The 23,523-nt window shown below is 36.4% G+C and overlaps 1 protein-coding gene across 5 annotated transcripts in view; it reads left to right on the top strand.

Annotated features, from left to right (window-relative positions):
* The window catches only part of RNF19A (ring finger protein 19A, RBR E3 ubiquitin protein ligase), a 54,096-nt gene that overhangs the window by 6,926 nt on the left and 23,647 nt on the right, over nt 1–23,523 (top strand). For 4 of the 5 annotated variants that reach the window (XM_073999223.1, XM_005563801.4, XM_045398561.3 and 1 more), the window contains exon 2: nt 15,555–16,321. Coding sequence is in view for 4 of the 5 variants with exons in the window: in XM_005563801.4 (XP_005563858.3) it covers nt 15,648–16,321 (674 nt within the window). In the remaining variant the exon portion in view is untranslated. Of the gene's footprint in view, nt 1–9,756; nt 9,941–15,554; nt 16,322–23,523 lie in introns of all 5 variants that reach the window. The other variant, XM_065519473.1, reaches the window with a different exon arrangement.

Here is a 23,523-nt window from a genome sequence, read left to right as displayed (position 1 = left end):
GGTAGTTTGTTACAGCAGCCACAGGAAACTAATATACAGTCAAAGTCTTCAGTAAACCAAAAATCTCTAATTATTGTTGTTTTATATCATGTTCTGTGATGGTCAGAGACTAAACAGCCCTTTCGTTAGAATTCTAATTCTGAGAAATATCAGAGGAAGTGTTTTAATACCCTCCAGTCTCAACAGGAATCAATTATATCTTGTAAGATGCGTTTTGTTATTTTTGTTTGTATCATTTCTTTCTTCTCTCTCCTAACTTGCTCCTTCTTTGCTCTTTGTATGCTTTTTAAGATGTAGTTGACGTGGGGGAGGGGAATGAGTAAAACACTGGTAGGATAGACCAACAGGTTTTGTCTTCTTTAAGGTGTAATTCCTCCATGATCCCCCTTCCACCTTTTCTGTCTCCTTTACTGAATTTGCCTCTTCTCCCCTACATCTTAATGTTGAAATGCTACAGGCCTCATTCCCTACTCTTTAGTATTTACTTTTTGGTGATTTCGTCTGTGTTTGTGATTTTACATACCATCCAAATAACAGCAACTCCAAAATTTACATCTCTAGGCTTTACTTTTTTCCTAAACTCTGGGCTTGTCAAACGGGTGTTTGGATATACATCTCCACCTGGGTATCAGAGATATCTCAAATATAAATGTCTAAAAATGAACTTCTGGTCTTGACTCCCTCTTGAAACTTGTGTTTCATAGCCTTCCCCATTTCAGTTGATAGCAGTTTCAGCCTTCTGGTTAATCAGGCCAAATCCTCTTGTAATCCAACAGGAAGTCCTTACAGTTCCATCTTCAAAACATGTATCAAAACATGTCCTCAACACCTTCACTGATGTGCCGTCGTCATCTTTCTCATAGATTACTTCCATAGTCTTTAAACTGTTCTCCATGCTCCATCCTTGATACCTCTATCTGTTCACAACACCAGAATGATCCTCTTAAACTCTTAGATTGTAAACTATCTCTGTCACTTTAGAAACCCCATAAGTTTCCCTGTCTCACTTAAAAGCCAAAGTCCTTACAGTGGCCTTAACCCCACACAACCTGGCATTCTCATGTATCTCAGATAGTCTTTGCCTTGCTCATTTATTTTCAGTCATATTAGGGCCTCCTGGCTGTTCCTTGAGCATACCAGACCCATTCCTCCCTTAGGGCCTTTGCAGTGGCTGTTCTGTGTTTTGGATGCTCTTTCCCTAGATTTCCACATAGCTAACACCTCCTTTACCTCCTTTAGGTCTCTGCTAAATGCCACCCTTTTGATGAGACTCTGATCACCCTGTTTAAAATAGTAATCAACACCACACAGACACTGATCTCCTTTCCTCTGCCAAACTTTTTCCCCACCTTTTAGTAGAGAAGGATATTAAAATATTTAGACGATATTTAGAAAATTGTAAACTTGTATATAAGAGCATGGAGTAACTTTTAGTAATGCTTATTTATAGTTACTGACCTAGAATGATAGTGGAGATAAGATAGGAGTTGGGCCTTGAAAGAGGAGTAGGACTAGCACAGAAGATGGAAAATAATACTCTAGGCAGAGACAAAGGCTTAGGAAAATTCATGGAGGTGAAACTATGTATGTTTTGTTAAGATATTTAACAAATAGGTCAGTTGGCTAAAGTGGGTTTTTATGTAGAACAGTGAGAAACAGGTTGGACTGTGGAGGGCTTTTAATGCCACAGGAAGCTTGAAATTTATTCTTCATCTCAGAAACCAGTGGAAATTTGTAAGCAGACTTTAACAAAGAAGGTGATGTGGTAATTTGGATACCAGGTGATTAATGAAGGCCTAGTCTAGGCAGTAAGATAGTAGGAAGAACACTGAGCCTTTAGCTCTGCCACTTTAGCTGTGTGGGTAAGTCACATCTCTAGACCAGTGCTGTGTGATAGAACTTTCTGTGGTCAAGGAAATGTTCTAGACCTGTTCAGTCCAGTATGGTAGCCAATAGCCTATGGTTGTAGAGCATTTGAAATGTGACTAGCACAACTGAGGAACTAAAATTTAATTTTAATTTAAATAGCATCATGTGACTAGTGGTGATACATCGAACCTAGTAGCTCTAAACTTCAGTTTTCTCACTTACAAAATAGGTTAGATTAGAATGCTAGTGTCACTAGAAAGATAGGTTTCACAGCCACATAAAGTTGGTGCAGCCTCTTGAGAAGAGCCAGTAAGTACATGAGCGCATGGACTTTTACATGGCTAGTTTTTTCGTGTGTGTGAAATAGGTCCAGAATTTGTAGCCTTTTCACTCTTTGTATCTTCTTGACTTACTTAAAGACCCACTCTGTCTTTTGATGGCTACTTTTTCAAATTAGTCTTTGGATTACTGTCTCCCAGGAGTTGACTAGTTAAATATCTGATACATCTAATTTAATAGTCTGTTTTGGAATTGTAGTTAAACTGATTATGATGCTTTTGTTTTTTTATTTTTTAATTCTTTTCTATTTCATTTTTTCAGAGACAGGGTCTCACTGTGTCACCCAGGGTGGAATGCAGTGGTGTGATCATACCTCACTGCAGCCTGGAATTCCTGGGCTCAAGCAACCCTGCCACCTCAACCTCCCAAGTAGCTGGGACTACAGGTGTGCACCGCCACACCCAGCTAATTTGTGTAGTTTTTGTAGAAAGGGGTTTCACTGTGATGCCCAGGCTGCTCTTGAACTCCTAAGCTCAAGTAATATGCCTGCCTTGTCCTCCCAAAGGGCTGGGATTACAAGCATGAGCCACCATGCCCAGCTGATTTTGTTGCTTTTGAATTCTCAGTAAGAAAACTGTAACAGAGATAAACCTTTATAATTGTTTGCCTGCTGTGTAATTATTACCTAGATTTTTCTGTCTTTAGAAAATACTCCCTTTTCTTTCCTTATACAGTTAATAATATTTCCTTTGTACATGAGTTTTTAATCTCATTTTGAGGAGACTTGTGTAAAGAGAAGCTAATTTGAATACTACATACCCAAAGGGAAACAGATACATTTTGCTTATTGTGCCTCTTGGTTCCCAGGAGATAGTATTCCATCTGAGAATTACTTTTAGTTTGAAGAAAATAGATCTCTCCCAAACACCTCTTACAGATTACACTCTATCTCTTATGTACATATATCATACAATTACATGCACACACAATGATTTCGCTAACCAGAGGTCTTCCCTCCCCCTTACTCATGGTGTCCTTTAGGAGAAAGAGACAAATGAGCTTCCAGAATTGGAGAGGTGGGATGCTACTATTAATCAATAATTTGTATGGAGTTGAGGGATATCCAGAGAAAGTGGTTACGATAAGATTAGTCCAAACACTTAATACTTTTTTTTTCTTTTTGAGACAGTTTTGCTCTTGTCACCCAGGCTGGAGTGCAATGGCACAGTCTTGGCTTACTTCACCTCCGCCTCCCGGGTTCAAGCAATTCTGCTACCTCAGCCTCCCAAGTAGCTGGGATTACAGGCATGTACCACCACACCCAGCTAATTTTGTATTTCTAGTAGAGACAGTGTTTCACCATGTTGGCCAGGCTGGTGTCGAACTACTTACCTCAGGTGATCTGCCCACCTTGGTCTCCCAAACTGCTGGGATTATAGGCATGAGCCACTGCACCCAGTTCAAACACTTGATACTTCTAATTGTCTGAATAGTAGAATCAGATTAATGATGAGACTTGGTAAAATTCACTTTGACACTGAATTTACTAAGAAGGGTGTACTAATACGTGGGAGAATTTGGAGACATTTTGTAAAGAACAGAAACAACAATTATTTGTTTATCCTAGAAGATTATAATCATCTACTTAACCTAGAGTATTCTGTGTATTAAAACTGCCTATATATTTGTATATTATCATCATAGTCTTTTGGAACTAAGGGACCCTAGACATTATCTGGTCTTAATCACCTTAGTTTTTGAATATGGAAGTTAAAATTCAAAAACGTAGACAAACTTGGTTAAGATCTAATACTAGGTCAGTGTTTCCCTTCTGTTGAGAACCAAGAGACACAGTAAGCAAAATGTGTCTGTTTTCCTTTGGATATGCAGCATTCAAATTAGTCTCTCTTCAGCAATGTCTATTTTAACCAATTGAAGGACATTTTTGACAGCTAGGTATCTTTTTAAAACCTATTTAAAAACTTACATGTCTCTGGGCACTTGATCATACCTGGCATTTTGCACTCTGCTTTTCCTGTGGTTTCCCTAATGCTGTATTGTTTGCTCTTCTTGTCAAAGAGGGCCTGGAATAAGCTAACCAAAATGTTTTTTACCGGGGAAATTGAATGAGTAATGCTTTATTCCTTTCTGCAGCAGCTTACTTTCTGTAATGACTTGAGTAATGAATATTACTTGTAATGAGTATTATTAAAACCACAAAGCACCATTTTGTTCTTCTCCCAATCAGATATAGGCTTAAACAGGTAAATGTGGCAGGTGCGTGACTGTGAAGCTGTTTAAAAAATACCTCTTTTGGGAGGCTTTGTGGCTTATGGGAATAGCTTATTCTGAACTTTGAGTTTCTGTTTCTGAGAGATTATAGAAACTGTCTTAAGGCTAGAACCCAAGAGAGTATATCTGGGTCTTGATAAGTGTTTACTTTCTAAAGAACTTGTTGGAAACTGATACTTGCCTACGCTGATTATAAGTTGTATTAGCCCCATCTCCTTATTTATAAGTAGTTGAATTAAAAATATTCCATTTTTAATATTAGACCACTTGAGGTAAGTTTGTACTAGCTGTACATTTATATTTACCTTTGAGAAATTCGTGTACTTTAATAATGTATTCCAAACTTCCAAGTGGCTATTCTGATTATATTAGGGAAGCCATTTCAGAGGCAAGCGTTTGTTTTTATTTGTAACCTAATGTGTGATAAGTTTTTTTTTACCCAATACATGGTAAATTTAGATATATTTGTGCTATCTTCTCAAATGAGTGTACTTACAGGTAATATTTAAGTGATTTATATGTACCATACCCTTTACTGAATTCTTGATGTGTTATTTTATTTAATCTTTATGGACTATAGGTACTGTAATTCCCATTTTACAATTGAAGAAACTGAGTCTTAGTAATCTAACTCAGTGTCACATACTTAATGTAAGTTTCAGAGGCTGAACTTGAACTCAGGATATACTGACTCCAAAGTGCATGCTTTACTCACTCAATAAAATGTACTCTATCATTACCCCATATTTGTATAGCATTTGAAAAACCTTTCCCCCCAAGTTAATCTAAATTTTGTTACCTCATTATATTTTCCAACTTTAAGGTGGGTAAGATAGGTAATTGTATCTGTAACAGAAAACCCAAAATCTTATGGTGGAACACAATAACAATTTATTTCTCATTCACACAAAAAACCATGTGGAGTACTCAGGTATCCAGATTCTTTCCATCTTGTGACTTCTCTGTCCTCTAAGTTCTGCTTATAGTCACCCACTAGAATCACTCCATTCAGCCAGCCATTGTGTGAAGAGAAAGAGAGCTTGAGGGTTGTTTTCAGGGATGATGTAGAGGTCAGTCCTTGAAAGGGCATACATTATTATACTCAGATTGCATTGGCCAGGACTAATAACATGGCCACACCTAGCCATAAGTGGAATGGGAAAATGTAGCCCTGCTTTGTGCTCAGGAGGAAAATGAAGCAGATAAGCATATAACAGCATCTCTTCACAATATTATTTTCCCCATTTTACAGATGATACAGAGAGGGCCTTTCTGAACAACAGGCATAAAACCACTTGGTAGAGATCATAGAACCTAGGTTTCCTTAGATCTGTATATTGTGTGCTCATGCTTCTAAGGACACATTGAAATAATTGAAAGATATTTAGATTGTATGTCTAGTACCATTACTTTCTTTCGCATGGGCATTAAATGTCTTAACCTCTTCGTGTCTGTTACTAATACATTTTAAATAGATTATTAATTGACTTACCTCATAGGGAATAATCAGCTTGAAAATTTTTTTGGTGGTAATTGCCATTTTAAGTAAAGATGACACAATAGCATTATAATATCTTTATGGACATATTTATGGTCACCTGTCCTTTGAATATACAATATTTATTAACCTTTATTTATATGATTTTTGTTTTCAATACATGTGATGGGTTAGTCTAGGCCATCTATCCACGTAATGTTTATTCTTGTGTGATGAATCGGAGACTTTGTTTAGGGATGAAAGTTGTTTTTTAACCTTCCCGAAAACTTAACTCTTGTGCAAAGAGTTGCAACTTCAACTGGAATGCTTCTAATGGAATAGAAGTATTTTCTAACTGAGCTTATAATTGGTACAGCTGTGAATGTTGTACTAATAATATAAATTAGCAAGAGTAGGAAGGATTTACAGAAACTGTTAACATTTACTGGCAAGTTAAATCTGACATCTTAGTGTTAACAGTTAACCTTTCATTGTACTTTAGACTCCTTGGAGAATGTGTTGAAAGCTGTGGATGTATCCTGTGACTAGAATATACATATATTCACAGTTTAACATACACTTTGAGATTTCATGGATTTCTCTGAAGCCAGTCCATGCATTAACTGTTATTTTTAAGCATTTTAATTTTTTTCTAAAAATGTATTGTGCTTGTTATATTTTTAGTTTAATAGGCTGTAGAAAGAGATGTTTAATAAATACTATTACCTGGGCAGTAAGAATAATGCCCAGAGGCTGGGTGCAGTGGCTTATGCCTGTAATTCCAGCACTTGGGGAGGCTGAGGTGGGAAAATCACTTGAGGCCAGGAGTTGGAGACCAGCCTGGCTAACATGGTGAAACCCCGTCTCTACTAAAAATACAAGAATTAGCCAGGCATGGTGGCACGTGCCTGTAGTCCCAGCTACTAGGGGGACTGAGGCGCGAGAATGGCTTGAAATCGGGAGGCGGAGGTTGCAGTGAGCTGAGATCGCACCACTGCACTCTAGCCCAGGCGACAGAGTGAGACTGTGTCTCAAAAAAGAAAAAGAAAAAAAATAAAAAAGAATAATGCCCAGAGAATGCATTGCTGCTTGGTATCTGAATTTGGTAGTTATGTTGGGGAATCAATTTATTAGAGGAAAATAATGACATTTCTAAATTTGAGGTTCTTAAGCAAGTCTCATAAGTAAGCATAGATCATGAATGACATAACTTAAAAATAACATTTAAATGAGACTTTTGAGTAATAGCAAACTTTATTATAATGAACTTCAGTGATTTATCTCTTAAGAGAAAGCGATATATGAGAATCTAGTTTAATGTCTCATACTTCTCTTAATGATATGATTCAGATTTATAAAAACTATTTAGTTTGGGCCAAAATTAGCTTGGGTAGAAATACATCATTTCTAGTAGATCACTTAAAGTTGTGGTCTGATCAAAGGGTGGCTTATGATAATTATCTATTTTTTGGTAGTCAGCTACTACATTAAATTGTACATAGCTGTATTTAAATTTGATGAGGTGGTGTTTGCAACACTACATATAGTAAATGCTACACAAAGACAGATACTTCCTTTTTTCATTGCCTTAGGAACCTTTATGTAGCACCAGAGGCTGAGCAGATCCAAAATAGTGAGTCTCGGGTTGAGGATTTCCCCACCTTTTGTCTGCTAATATTGGTTCCTAAAGTTATGCCCAGTGAGCAAAATGAATATTCTCTATACTAGATCATTTGGTTAGATAAATAGTGGTTTCTTTTGTGCAACTTAAATTGTCTACTGGAATGTTCGGGTATTAGAAAACCATTTTAACTATGAAAAATAGAGTGCTGTCAAAAGTATCTAAACTCTATTAGGAAGAAAGCTTTAAAATGGATTTTAATAAATACTGGTTTCAATTATGGGACTACTATATATGCCCAAATAAAAATCAATTTTTTTTCTTTAAAATTATGCTTAGAAAAGAGGGAGTTACTTCATTAAAATTTAGATCCTTACAAAGTTATTCATGTTACTCTTTGGAGAAGATATCATCTGAAGTATCTGTTCAATGCTTAAATGTACTAGAATGAAAGTTCCACAGAACAAATAGACTCTTGTCTATTTTGTTCACTATCCAGCACTTACAAGAGTATCTGGCACGTGATAGGCACTGAACATATTTGTTGAAAGAGTAAATGAATTAATACTTACACAGGTTACTTGGAGCAAATAAGGCAAAAAGTTTAACAGATTTAGTCACTCGTAGAAGACCTTACAGTTCCAGGTATTGAATAATGAAAGAAAATCTTTTAAAGGATCATTTTTAAAAAGCAGCCTGGTAAGCAGTTATATTGTGGAGATCATGGATGCATAAGTAGGCTAAAATTCCTTGTGACAGCATTCTGTACAAATTCAAGAATACTGTATCTCAAAGCCTAGATGAAGATATCCTTTGGAAAACTGCCAGATGTTTTCCTTAAAAAATTTATACATCTTTCCCCCTAAAGAATAGTCTGTGTATTGTAGGGCAGCTGAAAGTCAAGCAGAAAGTCGGAGTCTTACTGGCTTGAAGTATCAGGGGAAGGAGTTAAGTGGCCAAAAATAGGATAAATCCCAGAAAGGAGGGAGTTATGGTAAGTAGCCCAAAAATCTATGGGTAAACTCCCTTCAGATGCCTAGATGTCCCCTAGAACTGTGCTTGGGAGATTCCAAGGAGTTCAGTGGAAAACAACAGCTGGCAGGCAGAAAAAACTAAATAGAGATTTTAGCTGATGGCTTTTGCAGGGGTGACGGAATTTGGTGTTTGATTCCCACCAAGATAGAAGGGATTGGTAAACATGGGTGCTTTCCACAGATCTACTCTAAAAGAGCATAAAACCAAGCTTTCAGAAGTTCATGTTGACTAGCCAGTGACTTAACTGCCCAGTATAATAAAAGTCCTCACTCTTCAGGAGAAGATAAGAGACTACAGAGCCTCTATAACATATCTACAATATCCAGTTTATAATAAGCAATTACTAGACATGTAAGTAAGGAGGAAAATATGGTTCATTCCATGTCAAGACCCCCTCAAAAATAGGTAACAGACCCCACAAGTAGCAGACAGACTATAGCAACTGTAATATTTTAAGGACTTAAAGGGGGAAATATCATAGTGACTGGGTAATCTCATCAGAGAAATGGAAACTATAAAAAAAGAACAATGAGATATTATAGAACCCAAAAATACAGTATCTAAGATGAAAATTTCACTGGATGGATTTAACAGCAGATTGGAGACAGCAGAAGAAAAAGTTGATGAAGTGGAAGATAAATCAATAAAAATTTGCCAGTCTACCGAACAAAGAAAAAAAGATTACAAAAAAGAATAGTGCCTCAGTTGCTCCAGGGACAGAAATCAAACTAACATACAAATAATTAGAATTCCAGGAGTGGGGGGGGGGGGGGGGGGAGAGAGAGACAGACAGACAGACAGACAGAGACAGTATAGTAAAAAATACTTAAATAATTTCCCCCGAATTCCTTTATTTGGTTTAAATCAACTTCAAATTCAACAAGTTTGGTGAACGCCAAGCAGGATAGATATAAGGAAAACCACATCTAGGCACATCTTTATCAAACTGCTGAACATCCAAGATGGAAAACAATGTTGAATGCAAGCAAAGGAAAAAAAGACACATTCTATACAGGGGAATTAAAATATCAGGAAAGATGACTTGTCAGAAACAATGGAGGCCAGAAGACAATGTAATAACCTATTTAAAGTCCTGAAAGGATAAAGATATCAACCTGGAGTTCTGTATTCAGCAAAAATATCCATAAAAAGTGAAGGTGAAATAACTTTTTTTTTTTCCCAGATGAAAGTTGAAGGAATTCATTGCTAGGAGACCTGCGTAGCAAAAAATGCTAATGGAAGTTCTTGAGGCTGAAGATACATGACACCAGATGAAAAGTGGATCCACAAGAACAGGGCTCCCCAACCCTTGGGTCACGGTGTGTGGCCTGTTAGGAACTGGGCCACGCAGCAGGAGGCGAGCAGCTGTGAGCATTATTGTCTGAGTTCCGCTTCCTGTCAGATCAGTGGCAGCGTTCATTTCTCATAGCAGTATTGTGAACTGCACTCGAGGGATCTAGATCACACACTCATAACTTATGAGAATATAATGCCTGATGAAACCATCCCCGCTCCCACTCCCCACCTCCATCTGTGGAAAAATTGTCTTCTGTGAAATTGGTCCTGGTGCCAAAAAGTTTGGGCACCGCTGCACAAGAAAGAATGAAAAATACCAGAAAGTAAATATGTAACAATTAGGTTTCATCCTCCAAAAGAAGACTTTGTAAGCCTATAGAGCAATGGAAAAATTTATAAAGGACCTTGTTAGATGTTACTAAATTAAAAACTTAGACAACTGTACTTCAAAACATCACAAAATTGAAGGACAAGTGTTTAGAGAAAGTAAATATTGTTTAAAATCAAAGAGGAGCATTAATATTCCAGTGTAAAAATGGGCATAAAATGTGAACAAATAAAACATAGAAGTAGTGAAGAGGACAGTGCATGTGAACAAATGTTTAAATTGTTTGGCAATCAAAGAAATAGAAATTAAAGTGTGTATTTTTTGCTACTCAAAGAAAGAAAAAACTCTCATAAAGGATGCTGGTGAGAATTCAGGGAAATAACCTTTCTGGCGAGTTGTAGTACAAATTGGAACAAAACATTTTGGTATTCCATTTCAAGGGATTATTTTAGAAGTCCATACCACCTAGATAGTAGAAGATTCTTACACCAGGAAGTGACTTGTTGAATCAGTGTATTGGCCAGGCGCGGTGGCTCACATCTATGATTCCAGCACTTTGGGAGGCTGAGCTGGGCAGATTACTTGAGGACAGGAGTTCGAGACCAGCCTGGCCAGTATGTCAACACTGCATTGTTAGTTAAAAAATACAGAAATTAGCTGGGGATGGTGGCGCATGCCTGTAGTCCCAGCTACTCTCGAGGCTGAGGCACAAAAATCACTTGAACCTGGGAGGTGAAGGTTGTAGTGATCTCGTGCCACTACACTCCAGCCTGGGCAACAGAGTGAGACCCTGTCTCAAAAATAAAAAATAAGAAATTAGAAAATTAAATCAGTGTGTATGTAGGGGGTGGGGCATGGAGGAAAGATCATTATTCAGTAACTAGTGTTGAGGTAACTGGCTTGCCATTTAGAAAACAAATTTTGATCTCTGCTTATTCATAAACTATCAAATTACCAGTAGAAAACATGTGAAGGAATTTTAAAAATACAATCTTAGAGTGGGCAAGGCTTTTTCTAAGGCTGATGTAGAAGGCAAAAGTCATAAAGATATGTGAATATGAGCACGTTAAAAACATTTGAAATTTCTGCATTGGAAAACTGCCATGTAGTCAAATACAATTTATACATACACACACACACACATACCCACATGATAGCAAGGCTCTTTATTAAATAGAACTATGTCTTACACATCAATAAGGAAAAGTGCTGCAGCAGGATATGAACATGTGCCTAGTTCACAGAAAGTGAAATGTAAATGAGTTGTAGTGAGAAAATACTAAAAATATATTTCCCATCAAAGCAAATGTTCCTCGTGGATTCCCAATCTCACATACAAATACATAGCCATTAAAGTTAAATTTGTTTTCTTTATTCTTCATCTTCTTTCATCTTCTCAGCATAAGCATGTGCTGAAGTTTAATAGCCTGTTATTATTTTGTAATACAGAATGCAGCATTTAAAATAGTCTTTTTTATTTGTTGTGTTTATTGACACTTTCACTTGAGTATGGAATAGCTTCAAGCTTCTGTAGTCACCAAGTTAGTGATCAGTAGAAACTCTGCTGGGAATTCTCTGTACCTATTCCGTCTTTACTTAAAAAAAAAAAAAAAGACTTTGTCTTCTTTCGGTTCTCTTCAACACTGCTAGTAAATATTGTCACATGCTGCTTTTATTGCATGCTTATTTTAGAAGTACCATACATCTGGATGTCAGACATCTAAAAAACAAATTAAAATTAGAAGACATAGGTACACTGCTCTTAGATTTAGTATTTTGACCATCAGCACAAAATTACTGGATTTTCTGCATATTTTAAGCTGTTTGAGAAGTGACAGAAGAAACCTAATTTTCGCTGAATAACAGAAGCAAAAACTGTTATTTGACCATGTAGTAGATTTTCCTCTTGGGAAGTAAGTGTTTTCTATGTATGCAAACTTTTTGCCCTACCTTCATTTCCAGAATACCTGTCTAATGATGCGTAAATCATTTAGGCACATAGGTGGCTGTTAGATCCTGCTGAAGTGTTTGTGGTTAGAAGATGTTTATTGGTGGGATATTATAAATGTATAATTCTTGAAGTTGTAGTATCAGGATACTTAACATGTTTTATGAATCCTGAAGCACTTCTGAAGGTAAAAGGTCCTTGTCTTTCCACAGTTAAAAAACTGGATGTAGTAAGGCTGTATGGCTTAAGGATCACAGAGTAATAGTAACTGAAAAGCATCATTCATTCATTTAATATTAAGCACTTGCTGTAAGGTACACATTTTGTAAAGCACTAAGTTACGTTACATTCCATTTCAGCTAACATTTAGTACGGTGCCAGGTTTGTTAGGCATGTTTAACACATGTCAATTTCACATTATTCTTAGAACATCTATTTGAGGTGAGTGGTATCCATATTTTGTGGTCCTGATCGCTGATTCAGGAATGTATCTTATCTAGGATATGATAACAAAAAATAGCTGAGCCAGGTCTTTTGACTCCCAAGTTCTCTTCTTTAAACATACAACACTGGATGTTTTTTGTTTGCATGTCCAGATCTACTCTCATTCACCCTTCTCTACCCTGCTCTGTGCCCCCCTCAGGAGGTTGACTAGAAGGACTGACTTAGAGGCAGTTGGCTTCTGGTTGGATTTACTCAATGTGAGGCACTGGCAGGATATTGGAGAGCCAAAGGAATGAAACATTCCTTTTCTATGTTTAGGTACACAGATATCATTGTGTTGCAGATGCCTCCATTATTCACTACAGTAACATACTGTACAGGTTTGTAGCCTAGGAGCAGTAATCTATACAGTATACCCTAGGTGTGTAATAGGCTATAACATCTACGTTCGTGTAATTGCACTCTGATCACACAACAAAATCAATGACACATTTCTCAGAATGTATCGCCATCATTAAGTGATGCATAACTATATTTGTATAGATTGAGCTCTCTGTTCCTTATCTATCCTGTGTTTGTGAGGGAAAATATAAACTGAGGAACATGAGTGAAGTTTGTTTGAGTGAAATGTTTTTCCAGAAAACATATGTTAATTATGAGGTAAGCCATAGGAGGAAAAAACACATAGAAAAAGGCACATTAATCATGAGTTTCTGGGTCATATATGTATCACAAAGTGAACATACCTTTGTAGACACTATGCATACTGCACATATTAAGAAAGTTTGGCTGGGCATTGTGTCTGACGTCTGTAATCCCAGCACTTTGGGAGGCCAAGGAGGGCGGATCACTTGAGGTCAGGAGTTCGAGGCCAGCCTGACCAACATGGTGAAACCTTGTCTCTACTAAAAATACAAAAATTAGCAAGTCATGGTGGCGCATGCCTGTAATCCCAGCTGAGGCAGGAGAATTGCTTGAACCCGGAAGGTGGAGGTTGCAGTGAGCTGGGATTTTGCCATTGCACTCTAGCCTGGGCAACAGAGCCAGACTCTGTCTCAAAAAAAAAAAAAAAAAAGTTCCCTTTGTGCCTCACCATAAAATGTAGCCACAATCCTGACTCCTAACATTGTACATTAATTCTCTCTGTTTGGAACTTTATATAAATAGAATTATACCACATACTCTTTTGTATGAGAGTCCTGTCTTGTGTGTAGCAGTATTTTGTTCCTTTTCATTGTTTCATTGCTTTAGAGTGTGAATATACCACAATTTATGTATTCATTCTACTGCTGATAAAAATATGGTTGTTTACAATATTTTGAATATTATTACCAATGCTATTGTGAGCATTGTTAAGTATGTCATTTTTCTTATTCGTTCCTTTCTAGGAATAAAATTGTTGGGTAATAGGTTATCGCTGTATGCCAATTTTATAGATATTGTTAAACAGTTTTCCAAAGTAGTTGTGCCATTTTACACTCCCACCAGTAGTGTAAGAGAGTTCCTATTCCTCCACATCCTTGCTAACACTTAGAAATGACAGTCTTTTAATTTTAGCCATCCTATTAGGTGTGTTGTAGTCTCTGAATGGGGCATTAATGTGTTTTTTCCTGATGACTGATGATGTTGAGCACTTTTCATATGCTTTTGTGAAATGCCCCTGCCTATTTTTCTATTGGATTGTATATGTTTTCTTATTGATTTGTAAGCATTTTTTACATAGTCTGGGCACTGTGCCTTTATTAGTTATATGTGGCAAAAGTCTCCTCCCATACCCTTAATACTGTCTGTTGATTTTATTCTAGTCCAATTTAACAGTCTTTTATTTTATGGTTGGTATTCTTGTATGTTCTGTTTAAGAATTTTTCCATTGAAATAGTCTCTTCTCTTGTCTCCTAGAAGCTTTACATTCAGATCTGTAAACCATTTGTAATTGATTTTCATATATGGGCAAGCCATCCATCCATCAAGTTTCCTTTCTTTTCTCAGGTGGATAACCGGTAGACATAGTACTTTTCTTTTTTTAAAGGCCATTTATTCTCAGTCCTCAGCAACATCACGTTTGTCATAAATCAAGTCTCGTGTGTGTGTGTGTGTGTGTGTGTGTGTGTATGTAGGACTTTTATTTTATTTTATTTTATTTATTTATTTTTGAGATGGACTCTCACACTGTCGCCCAGGCTAGAGTGCAGTGGCGCAATCTCGGCTCACTGCAAGCTCCGCCTCCCGGGTTCACGCCATTCTCCTGCCTCAGAAGAATACTCCGGAGTAGCTGGGGCTACAGGGACCCACCACCATGCCCGGCTAATTTTTTATATTTTTAATAGAGATGGAGTTTCACTGTGTTAGCCAGGATGATCTCAATCTCCTGACCTCGTGATCTGCCCGTCTTGGCCTCCCAAAGTGCTGGGATTACAGGCGTCAGCCACCACGCCCGGCCTATATGGGACTTTTTCTGGACTACTTTCTGTTCCACTGGTCTTTGTATTCATCCTTGTGGCATAGCACATTATCTGATTACTGTAACTTTATAATATTATATCTAGCGGCGTTAGAGGCCTTTCCCCACTTTGTTCTGCAAGATTATGTAAGCTATTCTTAGCCCTTTGTATTTGCATGTATACTTGATTGTCAGTTATAAACAACAACAGAAAGACCTGCTAAAGACAGTGAGAAATCATTGAAGTCAGAGTGATAATGACCAGAAGTTTTTTTCTAAGATTTTAAGAATAATTAGGTCAGCTCAAATCTAGAATCTTTTATTAAGATTAAAGAATGCCCTTTTTGTTATTTCAGCATTAGTCTTGTAGTTTCTTACAGACTATTTAATAAATTGGCCTTATTTAAAAAAACAACAGCTACTAATGGTTAAGGAACATACTTGTTTGAAATTTGATATTTATGAAAATATACAAACTAAGAACATAATTAAATGATCTTGATTTTTTTATTTTTTATTTTTCAGAACATCCGTGATAACAGTCTTCTGTAAATCGAACTTTTGAAGAATTCTCTGAAAGAACCAAGTAGAATATTCTTACATCATGACTTACTCTGAATGCAAGAACAAGAAATAGGTTTTATCTCTAAATATAATGAAGGGCTGTGTGTAAACACTAACCCTGACTCAATTCTAACAAACATTTTAGACATGAGTTTACATCGGCAAATGGGTTCAGATCGAGATCTTCAGTCCTCTGCTTCATCTGTGAGCTTGCCTTCAGTCAAAAAGGCACCCAAAAAAAGAAGAATTTCAATAGGCTCCCTGTTTCGGAGGAAAAAAGATAGCAAACGTAAATCAAGGGAGCTAAATGGCGGGGTGGATGGAATTGCAAGTATTGAAAGTATACATTCTGAAATGTGTACTGATAAGAACTCCATTTTCTCTACAAATACCTCTTCTGACAATGGATTAACTTCCATCAGCAAACAAATTGGAGACTTCATAGAGTGCCCTTTGTGCCTTTTGCGGCATTCTAAAGACAGATTTCCTGATATAATGACTTGTCATCATAGATCTTGTGTGGATTGCTTACGACAATATTTAAGGATAGAAATCTCTGAAAGTAGAGTTAATATTAGTTGCCCAGAATGTACTGAACGGTTTAATCCCCATGATATTCGCTTGATATTAAGTGATGATGTCTTGATGGAAAAATACGAAGAGTTTATGCTTAGACGGTGGCTTGTTGCAGATCCTGATTGCAGGTGGTGTCCAGCTCCAGATTGTGGGTAAGAAGATATTGTTTGATTTTTCTTGAGTTAATTTTTTTCTCTGTGGATAAAATAATTTGCTGTTACTCAAAAATTTTTACGTGCTGGAGAATTCATTCAACAGGCCTGTTGAGTACACACCATATATCAGGCACTATGCTAGCTGTTAAAGGCAGTGGTCCTGTCTTACTCATTTCTGTATTGTCTCTGTATTACATATTCACGGAGCACATTTAGAAGAAAAGGGTAAGGTGGTAGAGTTCAGGATCTACCTGAAATTGGTTTTCTCATCCATTTGGAGAATTTTGATTTTGGAATAACAGACGAAATGTTGAGCATTGTTTGTGAAGAGGAGGTTATTTGTGGTCATAAACTCAAATGACCCTCTTCTTTATTTTTTTCTCTTTGTTGACATGTTTCTCATGAGAGATAAATGGCCCTTTTGAAAGGTACCTACCTTAGCATGTGCCACAGTATGATGTGTTCATGTTGATATACATAAACATTTGCTAGTCTCAAGTTCTAGGGGTTATGTAATATTTGATTTGCCTCAAGTTTTTGAATTAACACATACCGTATTCTCAACATTTAAAATAAAATAATTTTGCATATATATTTGATTATTATGTTGGTGAGCAGCTCCTGTTTATAGAGCATTTATTGTGTACAGTTGTCAGAATTAGGGAAACAGTAGTCATATACTATTCAAGAATAGTAAAAGCCACAAACAATTAATGTGATATGTAGCACACTGTTAGTAAACCAGAGATTATAAGTAACGTTTGGGGAAACCCAGAACTTCCGAGATTATCTGGGTATAATCTCAGAGGCAAGACTGGAATGTGAGTTTCATTTATCAAATTACAATTTCAAGACTCGTTACCTGAATCAAATCCACGATTTAAAAGTTTCTTGAGTAGTGAATTTTCAGATCGCATCTAACCTACATTCCATAATTTTAAATGAGAAAAGTAGTGTTTCCTGCCTGTGCAAATCCCAGTTTTCCCAGGTATCACTAGCACTTTATCATCCACCAAAGATTTCTGTGTAGTATACAACATTTTAAAATTACCTTATTAATATTTTATGAATTAATTAGTTGTATGTAGGGTTCAGATATTATTCATTATCAGATTTGAATTATGCTGTCCTATACTGCGGGGAGCTTATACTGTAATATAGATAAACAACAAAATATGTTATGGATGCTATCTAAACTGGGCCAAGGTTAGCTGTGTTTCCAGGTGTAATGGCAGAAGCAAACTCTGGGATGTATGCAGGGCTAAATTTTCAAGAAAAAGATGGGAAGAAAATAATGAACAGTAGCTTTAAATAACTTGAGCAGAAGACAGTATTCTGACTGAAAAACAGCTTAGATATGATTGAATCGCTCTTGATCCTGTGGACCAACCCCTGCATAACGTTTTCACAGGTGCAAGTGTGCGTTTCCACTGGTGCACAAGTGCAAGTTATACTCTTGAAATTAGAGTAGATTTCAAGTAGGATAGCAAATTTTAGTTTTAAAAAAACTTTTTGTGAGTCATTATAACAAATACTTCCATAGCAAGAGTTCAAATGCTGAGGAATATGTCTGTTATGTTTCATCTACGGAAAGAGTGTGGTTTTTCTGTCTATCCTTCATAGAACCCCAGGGTACAAGAGGTGCTTAATACATTCCTCTAAATTTTTAATAGCTTAAAAAAAATCTGCGACTGCACGTGGTGGCTCATGCCTGTAATCCCAGCACTTTGGGAGGCCAGGGTGGGAAGATAACTTGAACCCAGGAGGTCAAGGCTGCAGTGAGCCGTGATTGTGCCACTACACTCCAGCCTGGGCAACAGAATAAAGCCCTGTCTTAAAAAAAAAAAATCTGACAATGATAAAACAAAGGAAAAGGAGACTTAAGTTGTCACAGCCTTTGGCCAGGAGTTATTAAGACAATAAATCCAGGGGCACAAACCTTCTGGTCACTTAATTGCTGTATATTATCTTGTCCTGGGTTGATTGGTAATGTCATCATAATATATAGTTAACATTAGCAACCTAATTGAACATAGTAGATAGGGCTAAAGCAAATTATAATTTGTATAAGAACTTGATTTTAGGGGAAGCATGCCGAACCAACTGGAAAAAGGATTGATTATTCAACATATAGAATTAGTTATTTGAGGGGGAAAACATTAGATTGTCACCACATATGTTAAAATCAAAACAGATTACAGAGGTGTAAGTTATATAAATAAATGGAAAAAATCAAAAGAAAATATAGGTGAATGATTAGCTAACCTACTGCCACATTGTGTATTAAAATTGAACACATATTTATTATATAACTGAGAATTTCAACTCCTAGATCAGTACTGTAGAGAAAATCTTTACTTGTATACCAGGAGATTTGTATAAGGATGTTCCACAATAACAAAACAAAACAAACAAAAAAATGTTCATTAACAGTAGAGTAAATATATTTAGTTTATTGGTTACCTCTTGAGAGTAGGAAGAGGGGATGTGAACTTCAGGGGGTAACCAGGTTACTTCTAAAGCCACTGATAATAAAGGTTCTGATTTCCAGTTCATGCTTAGTATACTGGCATAATTTTTGATAGCACTACGTTTCTTTCTCAAAGTGTTCCAATTTAGATTGTGAGTTAATGATCATCCTACTGATAATGTTCTTAACTTGTGTGGTACATACAGGAGTATTTCTTTTACTATTCTTTATAAACCCTTTTATATATATTTCTTAATAAAGATTTTTTTCAGAAACTCATACTTTGGGATATTTTGGCACATTTTCTTCTCATTGAGACTTCGTTGTTAAAAAGTAAAATGGCTCAGTATTAATATTTTAGAGATGATAATTCAAATGTTAACTCAAGTATAAAATATCATAAAATAATAGAAACATTTGCTTTACTAGACTCCGTTACTATGAAAACAACCACATGATTGTTGTGTAAGTTTAACAAATAATTGTCCTTGATTAATTTGGCTATACATTAATTTTTGGTGTTATTGGTTGTCAGTAGTCTTACCCACAAAGGACAGAGGAAAAAACGTCACAGATTACTTTTGTGTATTCTCTTTTATACTTGGCTTATACTGCTCTGTAAGTTGTTATGGTCGTATTTCACATACTTGATGATGTAGGTTTTATGGTTGTGTTTTGAAGAAAATGTCACCCAATAATATAAAATTTGTGTGTATACTTTGAAAACGTAGGATACTATACAAACCCTCATTAAAAGTTAGCTTTACTTATTATGAGCTGTAAATACCTGATTTTGAGTCCCTATTCTATCATGTTATAAGGATTAAGTGAGATCTTTAATGCTATTACTAGCAAAATTCCTAGTACACAGTAAACTTGTCATTGCTCTTACTTACTATTCTTCATCTCTATTTCCAAAGTTTTGCTTTTTTAAAAAATCAGATAATCATTCAAATATTTAATGCACCTATGTGCCAGGTACTGGAGATTTATTAATGAACACAAGACAAAAATCTCTGACCTATTGGAGCTTACTGAAGCCTTTGAAACACACAGAGGACCCCCCTTTTTTTTTTTAAATTAAAACCCCATTTTTTATTTAAATCTGGCATAGGGAATATTGGTAAATTTCTGAATATTTGGTTTTTATAAAAATGTTTAGCCACGGTGCCAGGACCATAGGCATTTATGTAGTATTTAGCCCCTTTTATTATATAACACACTTGAAATGTTCTTTTCCAGAAATGCTAGATGTGAAATTACGAATTTTTTCTTTTGCATTTGTTATTTATAAACATGGCCATTTTCTGTATCTGACACTAATTTTACTTAAACATACAGTTTAACACACCTTGAGAAATACTGTACTTACCACAGAGTAGAAAAGAGTTCTACCTGACCTGATTTCCATTTAAGATCTCTTGGGGTTTCTGACCTAATATTCTTTCCACTCTTGAGGGCTAGGACTGATCACACTTGTTTAAAGGACGGTATTTCTAAAAATCCCACTTGAGGAGGGGCCCAGAGGGCCAAATTTGAGTGCTGTGATTTAACCAGAGTGAGTCTCACTAGACAGCTTCTAGAACATGCCAGTCCTCACAGGTTCAGAGAAAAATACAGCCATAGTTAAGGAGAAAAATTGGGGGAGGGATCCCAGTGTGCAAGGAGAAGAAGCATAGAAGTTGCCTTGAATAAAAATACCTGATTACCTTCTGCCTTGGAGTCCTAGTTTGTACATTGTCTAGGCAGATAGCAAAAAGTCATTGTTTTGGTTTCTATCACCTGTTTTCAGTTGGCTGAGGCCACCCTGCTACCAGCACACATTATCCCTGTCATCCCATGTGAGTGCTTCTGACTTTGCTGGGGAGCTTTGAATATACAAGAACATTTATTATACTGGGACGTAATTAGTGATTTATTGTCTGTGAGCCTCCCAAGGATCCTCCAGAAAAGTTCGTTTTTGCTTTTGGAACCACAGGCTAACCTCATGCTCAATAAAAAAATTGTTCAATGAACCAGCCTGACTGTATGCCACTAGCATAACTCATATACTTTTGGGTAATGTAATCAACTATAATTGGCTTTGTAAGCTTCAAGCTGGTTTGCTATGACATTTAAATGGCTTTCAATGATATCTTACTCTGGTGGAGAATATTGTTCTTAATAGATTAAAAAAAATAGGGCCATAGGCTTAGGGACTAAATAACATGTATTTTTAGAATTTTAATTAATGTCTGTGTAACTCTCATTCTCATCCAACAAAGATGTGTTTTAGCTATACCTTGACCATCTTTTGACATGCTGGAAATGCTTTTGTAGACTGGCCTTTTACAAATTTTGCAGAGACCACAGATCCTACTTAGATTTTATCCAGAGAAAATAAGTACATGGGACTTAGAAAACAGATTTGGGGTATAAAGAGCCATAATGAATAAACTACATTTCAGGGGAAGCTGTAATTCATGACTAGTGATAAATTATATGTGTTAGAACACACATACATAAGCATATTCTAAGAGTTAATAGCTTGAACTGAGAGTGCTATTCTTAATTTATTCTTCCTAACCATAAAATTAATCCAGGTATATTTTAACACTAAATAATTCAGTATACTATGTGGGTAGTTCTTTGAAGTTTAAAAATCACATTTCCTGTGTCTTCTGACAATGTAATAAACTTTAAGCATTTCAGATTTTGAATTTTTTGACTAGGGATGCTCAACCTGTATATTACTCCTGTACCAAACATTGTTAATTGATACTAAGATCTTTGGTGGTGTTTTTATGAGTCAATAAAAATAACATGCTTTCCCTCCACCCTCATTCAAGACCATGTTAACATATGACCCAGGAGACATGTCAGCTTTCTCTAGTTAGTTGACTAAAGAATGTGGCTTTGGATATGCAGCCAAAATGGCTTGCTAACACTTCATCCCTAAATTGGGGACAGACTTCCCCAATTAGTCTTAGGCATGTAGGCCTGAGAACAACCGAAGGCCTCTCCTGCAGCATGTAGTGGAAAACAGAACAGAACGCATCCTGTCTGCAGGATGCAAATCCTAGAAAAGGGAACCAGGAGATGAGCCTCACTTTGTCTAGACCTTCTCTCAAGTATCTTAAGTAAGTTATTCCTTTTTCACTGGAATAATCAAAACGTTAAAGTAGAATCATGAGCCTCTTGATTCTGATATAAAACTTGACTGTTCCCCTTAACTGGATCAAATAATTTTGTTATTTCTGATTATATTTTCTTTCTGTTCTTACTTTAAAGATAAAAGAAAGTTATTTAAAGATATGTTAAAAGCTGTATGCTTTAAAAAATTATTTTGGACTTACAGATACTTCTTCATTCTCTTTTAATTGACAGAAGTGACATGAGAGACAGTGTCATTTTTTAATCAAAATATTTATTGAAACTGTCATGTCTTTCTTAGGATTACATTTCGTGTTAGGTATTTTTTTTTCTTCTTTCTTTTTCCTTACAAGGAATTTGCTCCAGCTAGAATATATCACCCTAGCTGGTATCCCTACTTGCTTGATGTTATCAATAGTATAATTTGTAAAACATTAGTACTATGAAATTCTCCCAGGAGATATTATAAATGACTTAATTTAAATAAATTAAGAAAATACTGCATACTATGTACTGAACATTGGTATGTTAAAAATTCTTTTAGCAAATCCTATAATAGAAAACAAAAACTTCTTTAATTTTACTTGGCATTTTCCTAACTTGACCACTGAGTTCTTAGTGTGGATCACCTGTTAACAGTGCAGTGAACAGAAGATACTTCTGGAGAAACTGCTGTTTCAGCCCCTTCCTGTGTTCCCCACTTTCTTCCTGTCCATCCACTCCTAGGTTAAGCATTTCAAGTACAGTAGCTAGAGACCTTCAGCTGAAGGATAGAGAAGGAAAGTAAGGCTTGAATTAAATAATGGACTATAGAAAGAAATGGAACTAGCCGGGCGCGGTGGCTCACGCCTGTAATCCCAGCACTTTGGGAGGCCGAGGCGGGCGGATCACAAGGTCAGGAGATCGAGACCACGGTGAAACCCCGTCTCTACTAAAAATACAAAAAATTAGCCAGGCGAGGTTGTGGGCGCCTGTAGTCCCAGCTACTCGGGAGGCTGAGGCAGGAGAATGGCGTGAACCCGGGAGGCGGAGCTTGCAGTGAGCCGAGATCGCGCCACTGCACTCCAGCCTGGGCGACAGAGCGAGACTCCGTCTCAAAAAAAAAAAAAAAGAAATGGAACTAACCACCAAACTAATGTTTGGGTGCTGTTTGAGCCAGAGGGGTTCAGTTATTTCTGAGACCTTCTATTGAGCCTGTTCTTTTTCCAAATAACACATTATAGCAGAGCAGAGAGACTCATGGAATTTTCTGTAAAGCAAGGGTTTTGTATTTAATTTAGTTTTACCATTTGCTTCCATTATAATTTGAGAGTTATTTTTCAATGGAAAATAAATTTAACTCCCACAAAAGGAAAGTCATCTTCGAGAGGCCTGACAAGCTGTTTTCAAAATGTGTGAATGCTAGGTACATTTAATTTCTTGATATATTACAGAACTTGCCTAATACTGTTATGGTTAGGATTGAATACATATGAATGTGAAACACCTCCATAGGAAGCACTCAGTGAGTGTTAGTGTAAGAAAAAACTACTAGACAAACTGCTCTAACTTTTGTCATCAGATTATACATTTATGAAAACATTTGGTCAGTATTATT

The sequence above is a fragment of the Macaca fascicularis genome, chromosome 8 (genome assembly GCF_037993035.2).
Source record: "Macaca fascicularis isolate 582-1 chromosome 8, T2T-MFA8v1.1".
Lineage (NCBI taxonomy): Eukaryota > Metazoa > Chordata > Mammalia > Primates > Cercopithecidae > Macaca > Macaca fascicularis.
The sequence above is the reverse complement of the archived record's forward strand: the minus strand, read 5'-3'. Positions and strand labels throughout refer to the sequence as shown.